The sequence below is a fragment of the Achroia grisella genome, unplaced genomic scaffold (genome assembly GCF_030625045.1).
Source record: "Achroia grisella isolate CSIRO2021 unplaced genomic scaffold, CSIRO_AGI_Agris_v1 utg869, whole genome shotgun sequence".
Taxonomy (NCBI): domain Eukaryota; kingdom Metazoa; phylum Arthropoda; class Insecta; order Lepidoptera; family Pyralidae; genus Achroia; species Achroia grisella.
The window spans coordinates 2,486,721-2,514,147 of NW_026713049.1; the positions used below are offsets into that span (position 1 = coordinate 2,486,721).

Genomic DNA, 27,427 nt, shown 5'->3' on the forward strand with positions numbered 1-27,427 from the left:
GCCTCTTGTGACCTTAGAAAATTCCCTTTAAAAGGATTAGTTTACTGCAAGTTTGTTTCTCAGAATAATGTCTAAAAGCTATTGACCTATCCCCCATTCTGCGGCTGTTTAATCTTTGATCATCTCGACCGTCTATACCTCAGTGCACGACGGTTCGTGCCGCGGGCCGCACTTCGGCTGCCAACTGGGCTCGTCGATCGATACTTCAGTTACAAATTCTCTTACACAGAATACCCCCCTTGTGCGAACAACCCGGCAAAATTACGTACGTCATCCCATCTGTTAATTTGTGTGTGCAGTTGTGTACTCTTCAAGTTTGTTGGTTTATATTTTTACCGCATGCCCGGCTTCAAGACTGTTTATGTTGACGTTATAACTTACATTTTTATTGTCTGTTTTGATTGCAGTGATTATTTTTAGCATTTTTGTTTTTAGTTGTGTGCCATTGAACTTTTTTTGCTGTATCAGAGAGCACTTCCTTGGTCAATATACGTGATAAGAGTAGTATTGTCTCCTTAATATATACAAATGTGTTTACATTTGTACGTGCCTATATGTTGATGTCTGTTCAATTGAATAATAGTGCAGTATGACGGAATAGTACAGATCGGTGCGATGATAGTAGAGTAAATAAATGTCTCGAATAAAACTAAGGAGGTATGTGTATCTAATAATTTAAGGGCAAGCGTCCTTTTTGATACATGATATACGCATGACTATACCTGAAAATTATAATGTATTTATAAAGTAAAAAACATAATATGTTAACCGTAAAATTCCCAACGGTGTTTAGAAGTAAAAATAAAACCGTATGACCTTTACTATGTATCAATGTAAATATGAAGCAGTGAATAATAAAATTTGAAATAGATGAGCATATTAATTTGCTCGTTATTAAAAAGGAAAACATAACTTTTTTCAATCATTATCAACCGGGGCAATACAATATTTTACATAATAACATACTATGTATGCTGACCCTTAGTACGATAAGGACGAACGCTTCATGATTCATGTATGTGCCGTACCTATAATGAGCTTTTTACAATTTAGTATACTAGAAGTAAATTTTACTGCTTCGCCCCTTTAAAAATCTATGGCAGGAATTGTGAATTTCAACCAGCTATATAAATATTAACACATCGATGTATTTCAGGAATAAATTTAATGTATCCTCAATATTCCGACATACTCATAAACTGATGCTGCCGGAAATGATCCTTCTCTGGAACATAATTGTGTAACGCTGTTAGTAACAATCGTCTCATTTGAAACTGATTAAAATCTACAATTTTGCAAATATATACTGCAATACTGATATCTGTTGCAATGGTATTATCTGTACAACTTTACTTGCATCTGTAACGCTCAAATGGTTGATCGCGAACACATCAGTTTTAATTTTATTACAAAAGACAATTGTTGTTACTAACATAACTTAATTATATCCCTGATCACTACCACTGATTTATCATATTCATTTATTGAAATCATGAATTCCATATCGTCATTATTAGAATTTCATGTGCTTGTAAATGTATTTAGAGAATCTAAATATGTTTCCAAATGTAGCAAATTTATTACAAGAAATGAGTACCTACGGACTTCGCAGAAGTCCGTTCACTAAATAAATGTATTTTTAAATAATTAAAATTATAATTTCAAAAATAAATAATACTGTACTGACAACACGTAGCTTATAAACGACTTCTTTTTGAAAAACCCTTCTTTCGTCGCCAACCGAACGGCTATTTCTAGATGACATGTGGAGGTAACTTCTATTTTATGTCCTTTCTATAGCGTATCCTGGATTAGATTGATCAATATTTAATCCGGCAAAAGGCGATTCAGTGGTCGCATTCGCGTAATTACGTTCTTTTAGTAGGTTTCTTGTGAAGATGTACGATACCATAAAATAGTAGAGCTTATCGGTTTTAATTTAGTTCAATAAAAACAGATCAAAATTTAATTCCACAAAAAGTAAATACAAGCCTTCTTGTATAATGAATTTTAAAGATATTGAAGTCTATCTTACTCATTTCAGTTTATATAATTCCATTAAAAGTAAGGTTAGATAAATGGCTCTTTGTTATTTTTTCTTAATTATAAGTTCACGTAAGCTCCTTTACCAAGACACAACCTAAAAGATTGTTATTGTTATTATAGACTAAAAGTCTCAGTGTCTTCAGACTTTTTAATAACAGTTAGCCTACTATATACGGCATTATATCGATAGTCTAATCGTTTAGCATACCGCCTTACTTCCAATAGTACGCGTGTTCAATTCCTCGCAAAGTAAATTAAATAACAAAAATTTGTATTCGTGAGTACGATTGTTTGTATGTATTAATCTGGGTGTTTTTTCCGTATATTATGTAAGTATTAACAAAAAACAAATGTATTGAAATATTCATTATCAGTCGTCTTACTATATGACTGTACGACTCCTGTGGCATCTCCTGTCAAGATGAACAAGATGGCACTATGTGAATCGTACTGAGTTTTAGTTAATATTATTTTCAAATCAAAAATTATTTATTTAGGTAAGACATTTTAGCCGCTTATGACCGTCAAGTTTTTGGATTTATGTCTACCTACCGTATTATCCCTATTATTATATGGAGTAGATAATTAGTTACAACTAATGTGTGTTGTTCATAATCCTAGATGATAGGACGCAGTTGTCCTTTTGCATCACTTGAGCTGCCAACTTGTTTCCCATTTAAAATTACAAGGAAACAGTTTTACTGTCTTTTCAAGTAATAAGACGTATTCATGGACCGGCCATCAAACTAGCTCATAAAACATGTACTGGGAGTTATATTTGCAGTCAAGCACACTGGATGTTTCATTCCCTTGTTCATGCACATTGCGCATTCTCACAAAGCCCTTCATTATAGTGCCATTATTAATCATACCCTTGTTATCAATACTAAAAATTAGATTTGTTGGATTCTTTGAAAAATGTTCTGACCCAATTCTTTAATGTGTGTTAAATAAGCCTAAGGACATCTACATTATATCCTTTGTAAAATAGGATTATAAAGAGCTATTGTTGATATACGGAGGTGGTGCCCCGTTCTGAACACTCTCATTAAAGAGTATCCTACGCTATTTCCTTCCAAGATCTTGTTTTGAAATGCTAGAATATGAGCTTGTTATATCAAAACTCTTAAATTTTAATTTCTCACTCCCGCCCCGGCTTCGCCCGAATGCATTACAAATCTTTGAATTTCGCGGTATATTCAATACTATAACACAAATATTATATATATAAACCTTCCTCTTGAATCGCGCTATCTATTGCCGAAAACAGCATTAAAATCTGTTGCATATTTTAATAGATATAAGCGAACAGACAGCGGCAGCGACTTTATTTTATACGATATAAAGATACGATATGAATGGCGTACAAACTGACTGCGCACCTGATGAAAAGTGTTAATTTATTTACCCTGTCTGCTGCTATTTGGTTCATATGGTCCGCTGACCTAAATATAATCCCTGTATCCTTGAGTGCTGGATGTATAATGTACACGTGTAATTTCGTGGTAGTAATCTCTTTATATAATTTACTTACCCAAATAGGGCAATATTTTATAGCAGGATAATTTAATAGACATCTAAAATTCAGAACGCTAATGTTATTTCACTTCTCGAATTGGTTACGGATGGGATACCAGATATTAATATTAATGTTGCATTAATTTCTGACCTTAAATTCTATCAAGCAGCACAAAACACACATAAAGAGTCACAGCGCAACGCGTAATTCACTCACTACGTTCTAATTCGTAGTTCCTTATTAAAATTAACGTCTCCAAAAGTATGACGATTGCATTTTAGTGCGATAATGAGTTTATTAAGGATATAGCTATTATCTCAGTAGAAAGACCAACAAGTAGTGGCTTGGACCTGAACACAGACTATAAGAAGCCCAATACTGACATGGCATGTAAAACCATGTATGACGACGTGCTCCTAAATGCATTACAATAGCCGAACACATAAGAATATTGTAGAATGCAAGTATCATATCGTAATTATCATATACAGTTTCTAATATGAATGCTATTTTAGGCATTAAATGACATCAGTTAGCAGCAGATACCACTTTTTCTTGCCTTTATCCTATTATTTAAAATCAGCTCATTCTTTCACCGAGCTGCTTAGCTGAGTATTTAGAAATATTTCACTGCGTCAAACTTATATGACACTTCAGTTATTTGCATTAGGTACCACCGCTAATGCTTATGCACTGTACACTTTTACACTAATACTTGCACAAATATCTAAAACGGCTATATATAATGTATTTGCATTACTTCCAGATTTATACATCTAATACAAGCCTAGTTTATAACAGAACACACCTTCAACTCCAAAATTAGTGCCTCGTAAATGTGATAGTTTCCTGACTCGATCATTTGATAATGATCTCAGTGGTTCAAAATTAAAGTATAAATTGTGATGTATTAGTGATTAAAGTGTTGAAATAATGCTCAGAGCATTAACTTCTCGGAGGTGGTCGCTGAGGAGAGACAGTGAAAGGTGAGATAATTTGGATTTAACTACTGTGAGTGATGAGGTATTGTCAGTATTTGACGCTAGATCGATTTGGCCGACTGTCATTTGAGCAATGATATTCAAAAGCCTAACGTCAGTAGTAAAGTCAGGCTGATTTAACACCAAATCATCACGATCAACTTGGATAAAACCTTAAAGATAGGTCCAACTAATCGAATAATAATAATATGACTGTACGATGATATAAAAATACACTACAACAAGTTTACAAAAGAATATTTCTACTATAGTATCAGAAAAAATGCTAGTACGACTATATCAAACATCGTCGTATCGTGTTGACGTAAAATCACTGTTTTTTAAACTGTTTTTTGTATGTGGTACAATTCGATTCGTAGTGTATGAATGCCAGCTAGTTGTATCTATATACATTATTAATAATTTATAAAATACGTTTCTCTTTATACCATTGTGTTATATTAAATAACTATATAGACAAGCGGAAAAATATGCGGAGGCTCTAGGAAGAGGATCCTTGTAAAATATTCCATTATTTGTTTTCGTTTGGGTACCGAACAATTATATTTTATGATAACCTTGGTTTACCATTCATTGCGGCGCCCTTAAAACTTACTTTATAATATTGTGTTACTAAGTAATTAGAATATACACAGTTCAAGTACGGATCAATAACCTATACCATTTAAACGTAATCATCACCTCTGCTATACGTTATTATACACTATGAACTTACTTACACTATTGAAATGCGCTATGCAGCCAGGCTCTTATATTCATTTCAGTCAGTTAATCCATAGTCTTCCCAAATCGTATCCCAATTTGCGTTATTACGACGTCGTTGTCTATCATCCATCGAGTTACTTTTGGAGTTTTGTGTCTGATCTGACTAGGTTCCAATCAAATGCAAAAGGTAACAGTTTACAGTCTATTGCCTCATTTCAGGACATTTTTGCAGCTTCAAATAAAATTAACAACAATAACAAATTATCAATAATACACAAAATCAGAAAGAAACATACAATGTTGGCAATAGGAGCTGATTCAGATGTTGCTGATATAAGCACAACTTCAATGAGGTGCACCTATACAGCGCTGGTTTTCAGGCAGCCCCACGTTACTCATTAACAGCCACTGTGATCTCATTTCTCTTGGTGTTTTAACTTTTATATGGTAATTACGACCATTTATGACTTATCGTACCTTACGTACCCAATCAATAAAAATATATATAACATAAAATTTGAAATGCTCCATTCGGGTCAGCAACTAATCAATATTTGAATAATTTTCTCCAACAACACACGCGGCATTTAAACTTTGCTCATTTAGAAGGGCAAACAACTCAGCTTTATCACCTCTATGACCTCTGTGTATAAAAACTTCAAACAGTTCAATTATATTATCTCTTTTTAAAGCTAGTAGAGCACTCCGGTAATCAAAATGGAACGTAGACGGTTTTACTAAAAATTTTAGTTATTTAGCACTACATTGTACAATGGAAACATATCCCTATAATTTACTTACCATGGCTTCAATTACTATGTATTGCTTATTTACTGTAAAAATTAATTAAATTAATAGTACAATAATTGAATTAAATGAGCAAGATGATGATGATTGCTTTTGATATTGCCTTATAAATAAATACATAACCCCTAGACATTTAACACAACGCCATCTAGTCCCACGGAAAGCAGAGCTTGTGTTATGGGTGCTAGACTACTAATATAAATACTTAGTTTTTTTTAATATACATAGAAAACAGCCAGATCGATACAAACAATCATACTCATGAATACAAATGTTTGCACCGTGCGAGGAATCGAACTCGCGACCATCGGAAGTAAAGCGGTTTGCCAAACCGCTAGACCACCAAGGCTTTGACATGCCAATAAATAGCTTAAACTTAGGCTCTTTACCAATATCAGAGAAGCCTTAATTTAATAGTATCAATACAATATAAACAATTGCATACATATCGGTATAATCTTAGTATTATTTAGACGTTTTATCTACTAAATAAGATAGTCATTGTTTGATGTTACGCTGGTACATTTGAACTGCATGCCCTCTGGTTCATAGTTTTGTGTTAGGCTATTTCTGAAGCCATTGACCTCTATAAATGCTTTCAACTTCATTGCATCTTCGTTCAATAAATACTTTCTTATCGTCTAATTGTATCTTGCTTCTACACTAATGCTCTTTCAATATACATAATAGCAACTTAATAATCTTATTGACCTTTTACTAACTTTAGATTTATTTTCAATGTATAACATATTATGAACTAATATTTTTTATTTATACAGTAGAATTCGTATATAACGATTTCGCTTATAACGACTAACCTATTTTAGCGACGGTAATGTTTAATCATATTAGGTTTCATAGTCACCTACTAAAATAATATAACCGTTTAGTGCGAATCCGGTTTAAGCAACAAACTGCTTATAGCGACCATTATTTATTATCATAAAATAAATCATAATGTATTATCATACGTCCGGTTAAAACGATGCGAAATGTTTTGCCTTTCCAAAGGACGAAGGTAAAATGCTGATTAATTATTATCCTATATAACCTAACATATCTTAAATTACAAGCAACTTGACGGCTGGTATAGGTGAGACGGATGTATTCACGTAGACGACTTTTTACAGTTTCCCTCTATTTATTTATTTGCACACAAATTTGTATACATGGCGAATTTAATGCCTGATGGCATTCTCTACCAGTCAACCGTCGCCGTCAACATTTGTCATATGTCTACTCTTTATAACTCCAAAACAAGTTCCTTAAGACTAGCAAACAGTAAGTTCCACTTACAGTGTCCACTATTACATCTTTCGCATTGTTCTATAATATGATAACTTCTCTCTTGCCTGGATGCCGGTGTCAGACAAACACTCGTGAACTTATAGAGTATGCTGAAATTTTATGTTCATTGCTAATAAATAAAATTCTTTTATTTATTTGGTGAATATTTAGTTATTTATATAACATTAATATATGTAATACCAAAGTAGTAGCACATGACGGACTTAACACCTTGCGGCAATATAGATACCGATGTATTACCATTAATAGGAATTATTGCAGTTTTAAGGTTATGATGTTGCTACAAAAATTTTTGTTCGTTCGTTTTATGCTGCAAATAACTTACACTTACAATAACTTACTGTATGCTCGATACTTTATTTATATTTGTTTATGGAAGACCGTACCTTACCGTACCGTATCCATCATAACCCATGGACACGATAAGTGATATATGTCATCAGAAATAAGGGTTATTTTCTATTAAAAGTTGACAAATTTAATTTTATTACATACCACTATTAAGGTAAAATAAATAATAGTTGCATATTTACTTTCCAGCGTGTTCAAAACAATATATAGTATTATTTTGTTAACGTGTAAAATACGTCCAAAGTAAAGAATATTTTAAAAAATCTATAATGATTTTTTCTTGATACGAATAGAAAGTGTCCAATTACTATATTCCCCAATGGAACCAAAGCGAAATGATACCTTTAAACTTTATTCTCCTCTGATTTATATTTCAGTATTTCACTTAAATGTCAAAGGTGTCGTTTAATTTTAATAGCTTTTGTGACTTCATTTTCATTTAGTTCCCTTTTACATGTTGTATTAATACTTAATAATAAAGAGCTTTCAAAGCCTCTAACGTAGACTCTCTGTATGTATCTTCCTAAATGTTTATTTTTTATTTCCTTAATTAATTCAGTCACGAATTGTCCATTGAAACCTACTGGTGCACAAATATTGAGGTCTGCCTTATTCATCCGAACTGACTTCGTGTACAAAATTAGTGGAATATCTAAAGCGTAGTTAGAGGCTCTATGTTATATTTTACTCTGTGTTAAACATAGTCTGCTTATCGAAGAAAACAATATAATTCATTCCTACCCGTAGACTGTGGACCAGTCAACGCTTCTAAGGTAGTACTTACCTATTCCACTAACTTTGGAACCGAAATCGATTCGGAGGAATTAGTTACTAGGGGACAATATTTGGAATTTGTCTGTCTATTCAAATTAATGAATATCTGTGTTATAGGTGGTTTTCTGTGAACTGCTTTAATAACAAGATTTATACCATATTTTTAATCGTATCATTGTTCTATGGCTTAATCTAGGACTGCTCATTGGTCGTATACTTTTAAACTAGTTCTTGATGTTTCATATTTTCATTCTTAATTACTTCGCAATACTTGTACGAAAACATATTCTTCATCAATAGTTATCGAAATTTCATAAAAATTTAGTTCATTTCTACAATTTAACGCGTCTATTATAAAACCATTATACGGTGATTTCTAATAAACGTTCATTTGGTAGACCTACGTGTCGTGATCTCGAACGATCATAATCGGTTTCATAACGGTACAATTTCACGGTCTTAAGTTCACACATTGTATCAAAAAAGAAAAATATATGTAGCGGTTGAAGATGTCAAACAGACTGTGTTAGTCTATCGATGGAAGATAACTTTATATATATAGATATATATAATTATCTTCCATCAATATATAGATAATTTCTACTAATAAACTTGTACGCAAGCTTTCTTGACTGGCTGGCCGAGCTTTTTCTGAATAGAATCTGTATTATTGTTATTTATCTGTTATTATCTGAATTACCACAAAAAATTTGACGTTTATAAGTGGCTAAAATGTCCTACCTGAATAAATAATAATTGATTTGAAAGAAAGAAAGAAAAATACTTTATTCAGTGCAATATAAAAAAATATTTTGATTTGATTTGAGCCATTCAGATTTGGATTACCAAGTATAAAATATTCATTTTACGTAGCAATCTAATCTCCCTACTATCGTACAGTGAAAAACTGATAAGAAGCGCCTAATATTAGCGGCAACCGGCCGTTATAAGTTCAACTGCTTCCGGTGATGAACAATCATCGAAGCAGTAAAATGGAAAGTTACGGTTAAATGACTTCACTTGCAACAGACGAGTCGATGTTATTGTTTTCTACGTTGAATAATCTACCTTCAGGCTATTGTTATATACTTTTCTATCTAACAACTTCTGGCGACTTTCCCCATGCGTAGAGTTGCCATCGATCCGGCTTTTCCCGGGTTTGGGCTAGCTGGAGGCGCGTTTGGGGACTGTCGGAAGTTTTTATTATTTTTCACTTTTCGTGTCAGATGATAAATTGATATTTTACACCATAGGATCTTTCCTTCCCGTTACTGAATATTATTATAATAGATTAATTTGTTTGGATCTTTTCAAAAATAGATACAAAACTTTCACCTCTTTAAGTAAGGCGTAAGTCCCAAAACGACGTGTCTTTTACATTTGTAACATAACATAGTAGTACCTATACATTTGTACAAAAACATAGCAATTTATTAGTTAAATGTTATAAATAGGCACACCTATTTTTGGAGATAAAATTCTTGCAAAATTTGTGCAATTATATTAATTAATAGGTACAGAATAAAACAGTACCTCTTAGTCCAGTTCTAAAGCATAGTCTCTACGTGTACTGATTAATTGCATGAATTCTGTACTTACATACTTGTATTTGCTACCGATTTTCTCTTTTGCGAAACCAATTTACAAATTACTTCGCACATGACTAAACATTGTGAAGAACGTAATAAGTATGGTTACCAGTTCAGACAAATTAGGTCAATCTCATGGTCAATACGTTACTGCGGAGTTTAGTGGAAATGAATCGTCGATTTGCCACCAAAGTGATTCAGGCCAAAAGTTGCGAACTCCTGAAATGTTAACAACTATTTATACATGATTTCCGAATTAAAAGAACGAGAAAAAATAAGTTATATAAGTGATTTCACTTATATAACTTTTTTCTTCTGCAATTTCCTTTTTCTGTCGCCGAATAGAAATAGATGAGACATTTTTGCCACTCAGAGGACTTTAAAAAGTATCTCAGGAAATATTCAAGAGACAAAAATTAAATGCGCAAAGGGTAAAAACAAACTCACTTATTGTAATTTACAGAGAAGTTTCAGGAACAATACTGGAAATGCAATTTTTTATTCCAATTAAAATGTCAAAAGCGATGACGGCCTAACTGATAGGAAGAGTCAGCGGTCGACCTCCAGACGAAAATAGCATCCATAATATCACAATGCCCATGCCATGTCTTCAATCGTACCATTTCTACCAATTCCTAATTTTGCTCGACAACAAAAATGCGATAAATATTCTGTTACAGTATTTCATAAGACATTAATTATATCACAGGTCGTAAATTTCGTCGTTTTTGTACAGGAAATTGTGCGAGGTGATGACGCACGCGAAAATCTATAGTAACCCTAAATAAAGTTCACAGATTTTTTATATCCTTTATAAAAATGAACTTCACTTCAAACAAAGTTAGAATTAGAAAATTAATAGGACTGTCTTGATTGAAAAAAGTAAAAGTTAGATATTATTTAATGATTTGAATGGAATTTATATAAATGCTTACAGGAATTATTTCCTAATCAAATTAAAAAAAAAATATCTGTGCATGTCCCGCATATATTGCACAACTATGTACTTATCTCGATATTAGTGTACTATTTTCTCCAATGATATTATAATAATAAAATACTAAATAATATAATAAAAAATCTGCTATTAATAGTTCTAACCTCTACAAGTCGATCTATAAAGAAAAATTTAAAATACAACTTACAAACTATAATAAATTTATACTATTTTTATAGTATAATAAATATTATATTTAAACTAGAATTTAAACGAAAATTTATCTTACTATGTAAAAGGTGTTGTGACTACTTGTGACGCCTTGATATTCCCTTCCGATGGGGGATGCCCCGGTCCAATTAAAACAGGGATCGAAATTATGACAGCTTGAGCCAATGTTCGAACCCTTAGCGGTGCCCTCAGATTAAAGTCGTATCCGTCAGGCAGGAGTTGGTCTTCAGCCGCTCCATAAGTCCTTCCGCAAGTTTGGACTGCCACCTGCACTCGCCCGGTGAAGCTGTAAAGGCCAACTACAGCTTTTTAGTCTCTAGTATGAAATAAAAATCTTAATATTGATGTTTTATGACTAAATTTACCAACACAGTTTCATAAATTGATTTACATAGCTTATGTATTTAATGATCTAATAGCCTTCTATAACTAACGGTTACTCTCTAATTAGGGGTATAGAACTAGTTAATTGTTATTACATCTCTACTTGCATAACGTACTAATATTGTATACAAAATTTGCCCGGATAAAGGTACTACATTTGTAAATACGCAATGCAGAGGCGTTGTCTCATACAGTATATATACTAAATTTTACTAAACTTATGAGTAATATTTGTATAAATAATATAAAAGTATAATATTGACGGCCTCTACTTCTATAGACTATCGCGGTTTAGCACGCAACCACTACTGATGGTCGCGGGTTCAATTCCTTGCACGATACAAACATCTGTATTTATAATTATGATTAGATCTGTATGTTTTCTATGTGTTTATGTATGTATTGACAACAAAAAACATTCGAGGATTTCTATCAGTTGCTGAGTTGCTGAGCTCGTAATACAATCTGCTTTAGTCGTTGAATAGATGGCGTTGTGTAAATTGTGCTGGATTCTTTTTTTATTTATATTCACGACTGTTAACCCAGATAAAGCATTCATAGGTATTATCAACTTGATATATCATGTTGAATTTAATATGTTCAAATTTATATATATATATATATATATGCGCTTTCCTCACGATCTTTGGATTTGGTCTTGCGCTCTCTATAATACAGTTTTAATTTAAAGAAGATTTTTTTAGTCATCGTTTATTGCTTATAAAAGATAACTCTAAACTAAATCTCCTATTAAAATAACATTTTATAGCACAACAAACCAAAAAATTTCAGAATTTGCCAAACTGAAGAGGAAACGCCATTACACATCCTATGTGGTTGTAGCCCACTCATGCATAAACGAAATATCTCCTTTGGAAAGTTGACACTCTTTCCCTAGGAGATAAAAACCATCGCTTCTAAGAATATTTTTCAGTCCCTGACGGGTCTAGGTAGCGAACTCTGAAAAAGGGCGAGCACAATAGATCTATATAGGTCGCAGTGCTACAAGTCCAAGTCCAAACAACCCAATAAAAAAAGTACAAAGTCGTTATTTTCGGATTTTGATCATATATAATTTACGATCTATGTCACATACGTAAGTATATTGTACAGTTATGCGAAGCTAGTGTTTGTTATACTGCATTTATAATATATTCTTAATTATTCTCATAGCAAGTAGATTTTTTTTATTTCTATAAACACGCTAGAAATTTTAAAAATAATTATCAAAATCCGTTCAGATGCATTTGAATTTGACAATTTCCTTTGACATGTGTACAAGTTATTAATATAAAATGTAACAATATGCTTTGTTATTGGTTTTGTTTGCCAAGCATATATATGCGTCGGAATCGATTTGGCCGCAAGCCGGCTGCTTTTTTTTTAATTCGTTAGATAGTGAAATCGCTCCATTCAGCCAAAACAGTGTTGAAACAGTCGACCGCACGAAAACCGAATAATTATTTCATGGATATTGCTTTTCGTTATCTATACATATAATGGCCTCGCTGGTGCAGCGGTTTAGCGCTTTAATTCCGATGTTCGCGGGTTCGATTCCTCATATGGTACTAACATTTGTAGTCATGAGTATGGCTATTTGTATCGGTCTGGTTGTTTTCTACGGGAATTGTGTATGAATTTACAAAAAAAAATGTGTATTAATCAGTTGTCTAGTACATAACACAAGCTCTGCTTACCTTGGAACTAGATGGTGTTATGTGAATTGTCCAGGGTTATGAATATTATATGAATTGTCCAATTAAACATTACTTTAATATAAAAATTACATCCATACACATTTCTACATAGATATGTAGCTGTATTTTCGGGATCGAACCCACGACACTCGGAAGGTACGGCATTATGCTATACTACCAAGGTAACAGACAGATACAATATTGTGACAGAAATTAAAAGAAACTCCTTTATTTGATGATACATATTCACAACATAATTTAATTATTGAAGACCGGTGCAGTAATATTCATGCCGAGCGGTCATACTCGCGTGCACTAATTAACTTTGTTTGCTAACAATGCGTTCTGAGTTCACTCATGTTGGCTGTGTAGTTTTTTTTATGGATAATATTGCAATAGTGCAAACGCCTGCACTAAACGGTTTACGCTGGCGGGGCACCAGTGGAGGACGATAAAATGAGCATGGAGTCTTAGCAAATAAGTTTCCAGGGGGAACTGCGTGGAGATCAACTGACATGGTACATTGCTAGCAATGGTGTTACTATTCCCCGTTACTAATAATCCCTTCCTCCCAGCTATATAGGTTTGTTATTATATAGCTCACTGTTTCTCTAACTGTGAAACGTTCTATCTCTCTGGCGTCAACCGACAAAACCGACAAGAGCGAGAGAAACATATTTGAGAAGTTTAGCACAGAATAGCAAGCTCATCCGTCTCCTCTCCGATGGATCGCCCGTCTAATTCAAATTGCGATAGAAATTACGACGGCCTGAGCCGAGGTTCGAACCCCTAGTGGTGCCCTCAGACTTAAGTCGTATCCGTTAAGCAAGCGTCGGCCTTCAGCCGCTCCATAAGATCTTTCGCGGTTTTGGAGTGCTATCTGCACTCGCCTCCAATCATTCGGTGAAACTATAAAGAGTAGCTACGGCCAACAGAAACAAAATCCATCGCGTTGAATTTTTTGAATGTCATTGAGAACAGACCTATGAATCTTCTGTACTCGTCGTTACCCGCGCCTTTGTTTTGTATTAACTTTCATCCATTACTATACAAACTCAGTCTATCCTTGTGATATATATTATATTAATATCAAATTTCATAAAAAAACCCTCGCTTTTTATAATATTAGTATTATTAGGAGAGTCTACGTATTGTTAGAGCGATAAGGCGAGATGTTTCCGTCTTTGTTGAATTTGGCAAACTGAATGCTACGCCCACTTCCATCTTATTTAAATGGACAAATAGAGGGGTTAGGAAGAAATTTTGGCAACTACATAGCGAAATTAAACGTATATCAAAGTCTATCCAAAAACCGTCTGTGTAAAAAATAAACTTTTTATTAAGATAAAATTCTAGTGATACAATTTATGACGCCAATTTTTTTTAGGATCCGTTCAACTATTTAGACAGACTGGCAGACAATTTCTCATTTATATAGTATGTCACCGGCAACCCACGAACCATGCAGCTGAAATGGATCGGATAGGCATGTGCCCAACGGTGGGCTACTCCATGCTGAAGAAGTATTAGTATGGTCAATTATTCGTTGATTGCCCACTCATTTTGAACGTTCTGATTAATTGGATTAAAATCTATTTTTTCTCCGAAACTATTAATAATAATAACCCAGGACAGTTAACATAATACCATATAGGTACAAGCTACTCAAAGCTTGTGTTATAGGTACTAGACAACTGATAGAAATACATAAACACATTTTTTTTTGTAAACACATACATAATATAAATAGGAAACATCTTTGGGAATGCAACCAATCATACTCATGAATGCAATTTTTTGTACTGTGCGAGGAATCTAATCCATCGGAAGTTAGGTGTCTATCCCTAAACCACCTAACCCATCAATTGTTATTCGATATTTAAATCAAGCGTAATATTTTTCATGCAAAGTAAAGTTATTTAATATGTAGTTAATTATCGAATACTTTCGAAAGTAACGCCCTGCGTAATAACCGTTTCTTAGTTGGTAAGGAATACGTGTCCCACAGACACTAACTTGTGATCAATACAAGTATGGTACGGTGTGACATAATTAGGGCTGTCCACTATAATACATACTATCTATCTACCTATAACTAATATAAGAAATTTTCGTCACAGAGTTAGATGCCATACTCCTCCAAAATTTTGATGGAATTTTATATGCATATTCGGTAGGTCTAAGAATAGATTTATATATATTTTTATACCACTAAGTGATAATTTTATAGGCAAAATTTTTACCCTTCTACAGCAGTTAAAATATATTTTTACACCTAAAAGTTGAAATTTATTTTTATATTTATTTTTTATTATCTCGGTGGTCTATCATATAAACCTTACATCCGATGGTCGCGGGTTCGATTGCTCGCACGATACAAACTTATTGTAATCGTATATAAACGTAGGTTTCTTTTTATTGGTGTGTATTTTATATATAAAAGATTCATGTATTTACATTTATTTTTAAGTTAATATAAGCATTTGTATCAGTTGCTGTGTGAATTGTCCAGAGTTATTATTATTATTTTTCTTATTAAAAGTTGGCAGCCCTAATTATAATGGCGAACAGACTGCCTTGACACCGCCATGGTCAAGGATGCAAATGTTACATTCCCACCAACGATAGTATGGTTGTGAGAAAGCATGTAGGTATTTGTTGAATAAATATTAATTACCTACAATTAATATAGCTTATTTGTATATTGCTTCTACATGAAAATAATGTAAGTGCCAAACTGTGTCTATATAGAATACATATAGAAAAGAAAGATAACTATGACTATTCAAAAGGGCTTAAATTAAATTAATTTTAATAAAGGACATTCTATTCTATTCTGATGTTTCCGGTGAGCAAATATAATAAAATACAATAAGTAATCCAATAATGAAAGAATGAAGATGTCACAGAGACAATTTTTGATTTAGCAATTTACATTAGGTAACAACATTAAAAAAAAAATAAGCAATTATACATTAGGTAACAACATTAAAAAAAAATATATAAAAATTCCAAATTTAATAAGTAATCCAATAATGAAAGATATGAAGATGTCACAGAGACGAGCATTTTTGATTTAGCAATTATACATTAGGTAACAACATTAAAAAAATATGTAAAATTCCAAATTTAATAAGTAATTCAATAATGAATGATATGAAGATGTCACAGAGACGGGCATTTTTGATTAAGCAATTATACATTAGGTAACAACATTAAAAAAAATATATAAAAATTCCAAATTTAATAAGTAATCCAATAATGAAAGATATGAAGATGTCACCGAGACGGACATTTTTGACTAAGCAATTTACTTTCTTCTTACCCCACATATTTCTGTAGCTGACAAAATACACAATATTCTTGTAAATTGACAACCCTGCAATGTCAAGGCGAGTCGTTTATATTACTATATCGATTTAGTATAGTGCATACTTAATTTTTTTATATACTACTTACAGTATTTATATAGTTTTAGGACTATTGGCATTTATAGTGTTTGGTCGTTTGGTGTTTGGTAGTATAAAATATTGATTTCATACTGACTCATTAGTAATTAATGTGTTTGTGTGTATGTATTACACACACATATATTAATTATTGTATTTTATTCTATATTTTTAGATAAAAGATTTTTTTTTATTTAATTAATATGAAGACTTGAACTTATAATTTTAGCTTTCTGCACTCCTCTATATATACTACAAGTGTGCGCACATTTTTTGTAAAAATGGGGTACTGAGTTTTTGCTTCACGTATATATACACAATATATAGATAATAGTTTCCAAGGTGTATGTATGTATTTACAAAATATTGGTATTTGCTCGATTTATTCTTAAATATTTACAATTTTATAGACGTGTAAACTATCTCGCATCTGTATTGTATTTAAAATATGTTGAATAAAAGACTTCTGCCTCAAACGTTTACTTATGATGCATCTTAATACTACTCTCTATAATAATATTTATAAATTTAGCCACAATATAACAAAACAATTACATTATTGAAACCGTGATCTGAACTTCATGATGACATTTAATGAAAAATCAGACTATTATCTTTTTATTATATTAAAAATATATTTTGGCTATATGAAAGGATATGGTAACTTTTTGTAGTAATAAATCACAAGTTGTATTGTGTGTATGGGTGTGACCTTGCGGCTTTATGCTAGGCTTTCGCGGGTTGAAATGTCTAATTACCATATTATATCTAACGATGTTTTAGTAATGATTTATTATTACGCATAACGTAAAAAACCTTCATCGCACCCTAAACTGATGTAAACTTGCGATTTTATAGCGATATTTTTTTATATATGGGAAAGCCACAATAGTATCTAGCCCATCTCATAGCAAAAGATTAACTTAACCATTATTTTAAAAGATGTAATATAAATATTTTATCTGCTGTTGTAAGCGCGCGCGATGTAAATGTAAGCCCATGGCAGTTTAAGTTTAGCAGAGTATTGAGTAAAAACAATATACGCATCATGACCCTCACAGGACACTGCAAATTGAACAAACATATGGCAAACCTAGGCATGTGTACAACAAAAGTCTGCAGATTTTGCCAAATGGAAGAGGAAACGCCGCTAGCATATGCTATGCGATCGTAGTAGTAGTAGAGTAGCCCACTCATGCATAAACGTAATATCGTCTTTGAAAAGTTTACACTCTATCCTGAAGAGATAAAAACCATCACTTCTAAGAATATTCTTCCATTCTTGTCCCTGACGGATCTAGGTAGCGCACTCTGAAAATGGGCGAGAACAATAGATGTATATAGGTCGCAGTGCTACAGGTCCAAGCAACTGACAATAGCCCAAACCCCCTACTAAAAAAACTGCACATGGCAAGTTCATGGCGATGTTACTGAGTCCACTACGTGCAATGAAACTTATGAAACTAACGTGACTGTAGTTTGGTTGCATGCAGATTATGTGTCTTATGTTTCATAAGTTTAACATAACAGGATAATTGCAACCTAAACTATGTTAAACTAAATAATTACATGTGCCCATATTTATTATTTAATCTACATATGTACATATTTATATTCCTGTAATTTCAATGTTTATTACTAGCACAAAGCCTTGACTTCTATTTAATTAAATCTGCCAATTAAATATGAACACAAACAGCCTATAAATTACTGAGTAAATACGTGTTACTATTTGTACAGAATTATTGGCATTTAGCCGACATAGAGAAATTAGGGCGATCTGCAACAATTATATTTGTAACAATCAAAATAATTGGTAGTAAAAAAAAGTTATGACCTTACTAATAAAAACTACGAGTTGATTTTTTTTGTGATAAAAATAATATGTTTGTGTTACAATTTATAATCATATTAAATTTCATAACCATGCTCTCAGCCTTTTAAGCGTGAAACAAAACCTGTTTCTTAAGGAATAAATCACTATTACACTATTTTGAGGCATTGTCATTGGAGACTTTTAAAATGAAGAACTGATAACGAGACGCCGGTGTAGACTAAAATTGTGTGTAATATAAAAATAAATAATATTAATATTCTATACGACCATTCTTCAAGTCTCACAGTGATATTCCCATATACAATACAGTATGTAGCAGCATCTGCAGCTTACTCTGCAGCTGAGTAGAATTAATAAATTCTAAACATTTTACACTGAAGTTTGATAGGTACCCCATGCTTGCTATTGAATTAGTGAATGAGATCCTTATATATCAGGGGAATTAACTATTATTTAGGGGAATGCCGGAAATGATTGTAATGGTGTATTTTAGGGAGCATTTATATCATTAAACGCGATTACAACATTTTTTAAGACATGAGACAACATTTTTTTTTATTCTACCATGGTGGCAAACAAGCATACAGCTCATCTGGTGGTAAATGGATCCTGTAGCCTATAGACGCCTGAAACACCAGAGATATCACGTGCAAGTTCCCTACCCTTAAAAAACCGTCTTGAAAAACCCTAATACAGAGTTCTCTGGCGCATTTGTGACAGGGAGACCCGTTCCCAGATAAACTGTGAACATGGGTTGGACAAAGAAGAACAGTATGTAATATAATGTTTGTTTGTTTTTTAACAGCGCGAGCCGCACGTGCCCGGCGGAGGGTGCGCCCGAGCAGGACTCGGCGCAGCCCGCTGTCGATCTGCCGCGCACCAGAGACGGGGAGATCGACTACGATGGTAAGTAACATTAGACATAAATGAAATTAATTTTTGCGTAAAATGACACATACAAGGTATAATAATAATCTCAGGACAATTCACACAGCGCTATCTAGACCCAAGTTAAGCTAGCTAAAGCTTGTGTTGTGGGTACAAATACATAGATATATATTTTTTTCGTAAATACATACATATTAATACATAGAAAACACCCACACCGATATGAACAATCATACAAATGTTTGTGCCGGAATAAAGATATTATACGTCATCATCTGATGAAATGTCTCTGTTACTCGTTGGTCTAGTGGTATAGCACACCGCTTTACTTCCGATGGTCGCGGGTCCGATTCCTCGCACGACACAAACATTTATATTCATGAGTATGATTGTTTGTGTCGCTCTGGGTGTTTTCTATGTATAATATGTATGTATTTACAAAAACAAAATCTATGTATTTGTATTAGTTATCTAGTACCCATAACACAGGCTTTAGCTAGCTTAACTTGGGTCTAGATGGCGCTGTGTAAATTGTCCTGAAATAATAATAATTAATAACCCACACACTGCACTAACTTGGTTTCGGCCCGTAAGTGTGGTAAAAAAACTACTACAAGCTGAGAAAATGTGACAATAGTGAAAATAATAATACTATCACTGGCTTATCTCAACCGAAACGTCTTACAAAGCAAGCTGTTGTTCAGTTGATGTAGGCGAGGTGCCGACGCAGACGACTTTAAGTTTACAGAATTTACAGTTTACAGAACTGAATATTCAGTTAATGAAGCTAACTGAATTATTTTATCGAAGCTTATCGAATGGACGGCCAACACCTCCAGTAGTGACACGTTGCATGTTACATCTTCATAACACTGTACGTGCCCTCAGACCTCACGTGGAAAGCGAACATTCCTCACTCTTGTGTATATTATATATCCTCATTGATTAGGGTTGTCACGCTCTCTACAAAAACTTAATCTCTTTTTTACGTAATTTTTGTTTATTTACTCGTTTATTCTACTTTTTAAACAATTTCTAGGAGAGTTATTTTAAGATTTTTGTAGTTTTGTGAAACATATTTGTATGTAATTGTAATAGAAAATAGCATGTTATTTCATGTTAAATATCAACAATAGCTTATATCTGTTCTTTTGTTCGGTTCTTTAATGGAACCGACAATTTAGTTTAAACAGCTTAAGTCCTTTTCTAAATTCAACTTGAGGGTGTTGTGTAGTTATTTAAAAATTACGTAATTAAACAGTCTCCTCCTCTAAAAAAGATTAGAGGAGGCCTTTGCTTGGAAGCAAGCAGACGACCAAGAATTAGATATAGTATAAAAAGTAAGAATAAAAATCTGAATAAAGGGCTATAATTAATGATAAAAATTAAACAGTCGTATTATTTGTTATTTTTATTTGTCTATATGTTTATTGGAGAAAGATTAACTTTCTAAGGCTGTTTGTTATTTGTTTAAAATCCATAACCTTTACCAAAATCGAATATTCATACATATCTCATTAAGCTTCCCACACACATTTTAGTACAATGAAAAATAAATAAATAATACATGTGTTTGCTATGTGTATTACGAATTTACAGAAAAAAGTCTATATAAGCATTTATCTCAGTTATTTAGTATCCATAACACAAGCTTCGCTTAGCTTGGGCCCCGGTGGCATTGCGTGAATTGTCCTGTGTTATTATTATTCTAATTATAAAAAATCCTGTTTACGCACTTGTAACGTGTGTTCAAATTGTCACCTGGCAACCCTATTTTCACATTCCGACCACGTTCGTCGCTCGTCGTTCGTGACTCACACCCCGGTTCTCGTAACAGGTGACGTGTATGCCCTGACTTGAAACCTTGCCGTCTCATTTGTAGTACTAAGTGCGCTTGTTGCATCATTCCTGGGGATCCTAAATTGAATTGGTCTTAACTCTAGTTACCTACAAATGACTCGCCATAAAAATAGAACTCCTATTACCCAAGGGTACAATGATAAGCGTATTTTAAAATAAATATATAGTTGAAATCACATTACTTAAGGGGGTCTTCCTATGTGATGGGTTGAAAAAATCGATTTTTTTTTTTTTTCATAAATTGCTCCCTTAACATGTCTAGAATACGGTAGTAAAGCGATTTTAGAAAATTCGAAGTCGTTTTAAAGATACAGCAGGTAAAAGAAAGAGCTGTTCGGAGCGGTGAGTTGGCAGTTAGAGACCGGGCCTATTGTGTACCGTCGGCTTTATACCTGGCCTCCCTTTTATTAATATATTTGTTTATACAAGTTTAGACACGTTTCTACAGACTTAAACAGAAATTTCTATTGTTATAATATTTTACCGAAGTTATTTTAGTCTTGGTTGAACTTCGAAGAGAGCAACAGCTACAAATTATTTTTTTTCATAATGAGTGGACGGAAAGGAAGTACGAGTGGAAATGTTCATCCTGGTCGTAGTAAAAAATGATGAAAACCCTCAGCATCAATTTTGTCCAGAAGGCGAAGACAGTTGGTGTAAATGGCGTAAGGCTGAAGCTAATAATGAACTGGACCAATTTCATCACGATAAACCACCTCTAATTCCGCAAGTCCAAGAAGCTATCAAACCGGTTTTCGAAGATTTATCGAAAGACGAATTATTAATTCGTTGTTTAGGAGCAGAGACACAAAACAATAACGAATATTTGAATGATTTGGACTTTCGCTCCTAAACATCTTCATTCTGGTCCCAAAGTTGTTGAAATTGCTTACTTAGCAGTTATTATCTTTAATGAAGGTTTTCAAGGTATTTTAAAAGTTATGTCGATTATGGGATGCCCTGTTGGTTGAAGCCCAAGCGTATGTTGAGAACCGGGATGAAAAGCGAATCTTACGCTCTGAGCGGCGCGTAAGTGATGTCGTTAAACAAGCCAGGATTGACTCAAGAGCTGAACAATCTGCTTTAAAAGAGTTTCACGAGGAAGAGGAAGGAATACTCTATGGACCAGGCATCGCCGATGAGAGTAAGTTGATATTAATAGTTTTTAACGGATGAAACTTTAAACGCGTTTTTCTCAAAACTGTGTTTTTCAAATCCTCCATTGTATCTTGGACCGAATTACTTGAAATTTACAGGGCACACTCAATATATGTAAACGCATGGAATGAACTATTATCAATCGAAAATTTTCAAAACTTCAAAACTTTTATAGCAAAAAACAAAAAAAAAAAAACGCCTAATTTCCAACTTTTATTTAAATTGTCTATCAAAAATCCAATTTTTTTTATATTCATTTGATTATAGGTCATTCCGTGCTTTTAAGCCTACAAATTAAAACGCCGTTTTTTTTTTTTTTTCAGATAAGCCGATCAGCCGGAATCGTGGAGGAAGTGGGAGCTATTTTTTTAGAGGCGGGGGTGTTCAGAGCGCTGTAACTCAAGTTTGACTGAATATTTTTAGCTGAAATTTTATATTTATACTGTCCAAATATGTGTTAATAAATGATAAAAAACTTGAAGCTCTAAATATTTACTGGTCGTAGAAAAAAAATCCTAAAATATCCCTAAAAAACAGGCCGTCACATAGGAAGACCCCCTTAAAATTTCTTTTAATACTATTGGTTTAAATATTTAGGTGTTAAATATTATAAATTTTAACACAATAAAATACATTATGAATGAACTTTTTGTTATTATTTTATTTACTTTTTTTGGTACTTGATAATGTAAGATTTTAATGGTAAAATAAATTTTCAAATAGGTCCAATGACTTTGGGGCCTATTCAATGCAAACAAACAATTCAATCTTTCCTCTTTGTAATGTAATATAGATAATATTTTATATAATAATAAATTAAGGAAATAAACCGCTACCGTCGGAAATAACTCCAACTTAATAAAATAATAATTATACCAATATACTACTAAGAAATATTTGCTAAAAAGGACTCCGCTCAGCATATTGCTGCAGCGAAAACTACAACACTTTTCAGACCTTAGGATAAATAATGGCACATAAAACAAAATTGTAGAAGAAAATAATAATTCTGGATCGACTTATAAGCGACAATCTAAACAAATGTAAATATAAAATCAATTTAAGTTTTACAATTTATATATTAACTAACTACTCGCTCCGGCTTCGCCCGGGTGTACTATATACATATAAAGTTCCTCTTGAATCACTTTATCTATTAAAAAAATCGTTTCAAAATCAGTTGTGTAATTTTAAAGACTTAAACATACATAGGGACGGACAGACAGCGACTTTGTTTTATACTATATAATGATTACATTATTTTATATTACAGCACTGTATGAAGATGAATCGGATAGCGACTTGGGCTCAATGGAGAACCACGGCTCAGTGGTTACTCATCTCCTCTCACAGGTCAAGATTGGAATGGATCTCACAAAGGTCAGTCAATAGTCAGATCAGAGAAACTAAATATTTATTCTCCTAATATTCCATCAAACTTGTATGATGGTACAGAGCTATCCAGTTACGGCGATAGTTTCACGAGACTCCTTACTACGCCCTCGTGTGACTAGCATATCCTAACTTATTTATAAAATCATATAATTTTACTCCTTCGGTGGTCTAGCGGTTTAGCACAGCGCCTTAATAACGATAGTCGCGGGTGCGATTCCTAGCACGGAACAAACATTTCTGAATAGAAATGTTTGTTCCATGCTCATGAATATGAGTAGGATTGTTTGTATCGATCTGGGTGTTTTCTATGTATATTATGCATATAGTTACAAAATATATTTAAGTATTTTTTTATAGTACGATGGTGGCAAACAAGCATACGGCCCATCTGATGGTAAACGGTTACCGTAGCCTATGGCTGCCTGAAACCAATACCTGTTGTCTCCATTTGTAGTAGACGTTGATAACGCAAACGCCACACTCTGTTTAACTTGGGTCTAAATGGCGCTTCGTGAATTGTCCAGGATTATTAATAATAATTGTAATAATAATTATGATTTTGGGCACATCAGGATACTATTAATATAAGTGTACTTTCAAGCACCTGGTGGACAGTCTTTTATTTCATGGCGTCTCCCATCAAGCTGACAACAATGAGACCTATAATCTTGTAGTTTTTATTTGTCAAAGTTTTTAGCAATTTTTCGTTTTACAATATAACTTCAAATTGGTAATTGCTCCGCTGTGTGGACTGTGTCAAAAATTATTTACTGTTCAAGTCGTGTTATTTGATATACAGAATAAATAAATAATAAAAAAATTAAGATAACATTTCAAAAAGCAGAAAAATCTCTAACTATTCGTTTCCTGCCATTAGCACAGTCGGTGCACCATTCCATAGTAGATAAACTACAAAAAAGAAATGCTTGTGTCTACCCTATCTAGATTTACTGCTGTGAATGTGTGTGTGATGTAGAATTTTATATTAAAGAGGTCTGTAATCGGACTCCGTATAATGTCGGAAGTGTCCTTCAACATAAGGGCAAACTCTAGTACTCCTCGGAGAGACCTCGTGTGAGTTTACTTAATGGCTTCGCAAACTGACGACTGCTGTTACATCATTTAGTTTGCTATTTTAGTGTCGCCTTAAGGAAAATTGATCTTGTAATTGACTTCGGAAGATGAGGGCTATTTCATCTGTATTTTACTGATTTGAAAATAGGTGGTATTGAATTGGATTATAAATTGTAATAAAATTTCGTAGTAATTTATTGTCAGCCTTGGTGGTCTAGCCGTTTATTTACTTATATCTGCAACCAGCAGCTTCTTTTGCAATTCAGGTCATACTCCATATGTCAATGAAATTATGGAGTCCGTACTTTATAATTTAATTATCATATAGGAATAGTCCTCAGAACTGGTAACGTAGGAAAGTTCCATAGGTGTCATAATATTTGTTTTATCAAATCAAAATACATATTTTTATTTATAGGTCTAATTATAGACACTTTTAATATAGTCAGAAATAAACGGTGAATTTGTGAAAGACAATAACCTAAGTACATAGTTAGTTACCAAAGTTAGATTTGTAATGCTGTTCATGTATATATATAACGGTTAGTATTTTCAAGCAGATGGGTCTGCTTCTTTATCATATGAGTCGAACTTCTTAGAATTTTTAGGTCCATCGTATGGTAGGGAGGGAAACTCTGGGCAGCGTTTCCCGGATATTGTCACCCGTCACGTACGTCGGCCCCTTTGCCGACGTACCTTCACAGCACGCATTTCTCTCCTTGCCCAGCCAAATATGGTATCTGATGTGTATGAATGTGTATCTGAAACTGTATTGGCAGTCTCCTGTCCAGTTCTAGACAGACGAAGATCGTTTAGACGATTGTAGATAAAAAATATATACTAGATTATGGCATATTGATTATATGAATTATATGTTACAGGTCGTGCTGCCAACGTTTATTCTAGAGAGGCGGTCACTCCTAGAAATGTATGCAGACTCCTTCGCCCATCCTGATCAGTTCGTCAAGTAAGTATATATATATATATATTGATTATTAACATACTTATTTGAAAACTTTCGCGTTTATTAATATAGTTAAAAAGTAAGTGACCACAGCTAGTGTGCAATCTAGTCGAAAAGACAAAAGAAGTAAATACCTTTTTTTACCATAAATTTATTCGTGTTAAAACTCGTTTAACTTTATTATTAACTAGCTGTGCCTGCGGTTTCACCCGTATTAAATTTAATGTAAGATATAGCTTATGTGTTATTCTGATGCATAAGCTATATTACTGTAAAGTTACAGCAAAATCCTTTCAGTAGTTTTTCCGTGAAAGAGTAATATAATAAACTTCCATACTTACAAACTTTCGCGTTAATAATATTATTAAGATTAAGATAATACCATACTTACTTACATATATAAAGTTTTATGACTTTTGTGGATTTTATTTTTTTTTATTACATTTGTCTGTTATCGGCAAGTTTGTTTGAAAGCAGTATTAAAATTAGAAGTTTGCCCTTCATGGTGTTAGTTAACAAAACCATTCGCTAATGGTTTACCGTGGTGGGACACTAGTGAAAGATGATGAGATGAGTATGAGGTCAAATCAGTAAGTCCATCGAAAACACCAACAGGAATTTATCACTATGGTTTTCAGGGGAATAATGGTCAAACAATACGGTACATTGCAAGCAATACATGATTACGGTTATTTGACCACATTACTAACAATCCCCTTCCCCCTATTCCAGGATAGTAGACATGCCAACTCCTCGCGACCGCATGGTGCAAGTGGTTAGATGGTACCTCAGTTCATACCACGCCGGTCGCAAGTCCCAGGTCGCCAAGAAACCCTACAACCCGATCCTCGGCGAGGTGTTCCGATGCCATTGGGAATTGGACGGCGCGGAGACCCACACATCCAATACTGAGAAGGTAAGGATACCAGTGAAGTGCGAATTTGACTCTACGGTTAAGAGTGCCGTAAGGTTCATATTTGAATACGAGACAATAACAGAAAGAATAGAAAAGAGAGAACTCACTGAACAGAACAGTTTGTCCATAATTGTAGTGGTTGCAACGTAGCCAAGATAACGGGAAATCAAAAATAGAAATAAACGTGGTAAGATTTCAATATTATTTGATAATAAATGTAAGCTGAGCCGGCAAACATTGTTTTGTCGTATAAATTAATTCTAGTAAAGAAAATTTCTGTATAGGGCACCCTTATCTTCTAGGGATATAAAAAATACCTATTCTCAAATCTACCAAATGTACACAAAAACATATCCACAAAAATCCGTCAATACGTTTCGGAGGATTTGGATAACAACAGTGTGACACGTGATCTTTATATAGATGGCGCTGTGTTATTTGTCCAGGGTTAATAAAAAATTGTGACATAGAAGAAGTTGCACCGGTCAATTCATTCATTCATTCATAATTTAAGAGCTAGGCTCTTGTCGGTGGAGC

At 33.4% G+C, this 27,427-nt stretch overlaps 1 protein-coding gene across 1 annotated transcript in view; it reads left to right on the forward strand.

The window, feature by feature from the left end:
- LOC131852952 (oxysterol-binding protein-related protein 9) overlaps window positions 1-27,427 on the forward strand; it is an 89,860-nt gene that overhangs the window by 59,271 nt on the left and 3,162 nt on the right. The window contains exons 9-12 of the mRNA XM_059203709.1: window positions 19,441-19,541; window positions 23,815-23,921; window positions 25,892-25,977; window positions 26,707-26,890. Coding sequence (XP_059059692.1) covers window positions 19,441-19,541; window positions 23,815-23,921; window positions 25,892-25,977; window positions 26,707-26,890 — 478 coding nt within the window. The remainder of the gene's footprint in view (window positions 1-19,440; window positions 19,542-23,814; window positions 23,922-25,891; window positions 25,978-26,706; window positions 26,891-27,427) is intronic.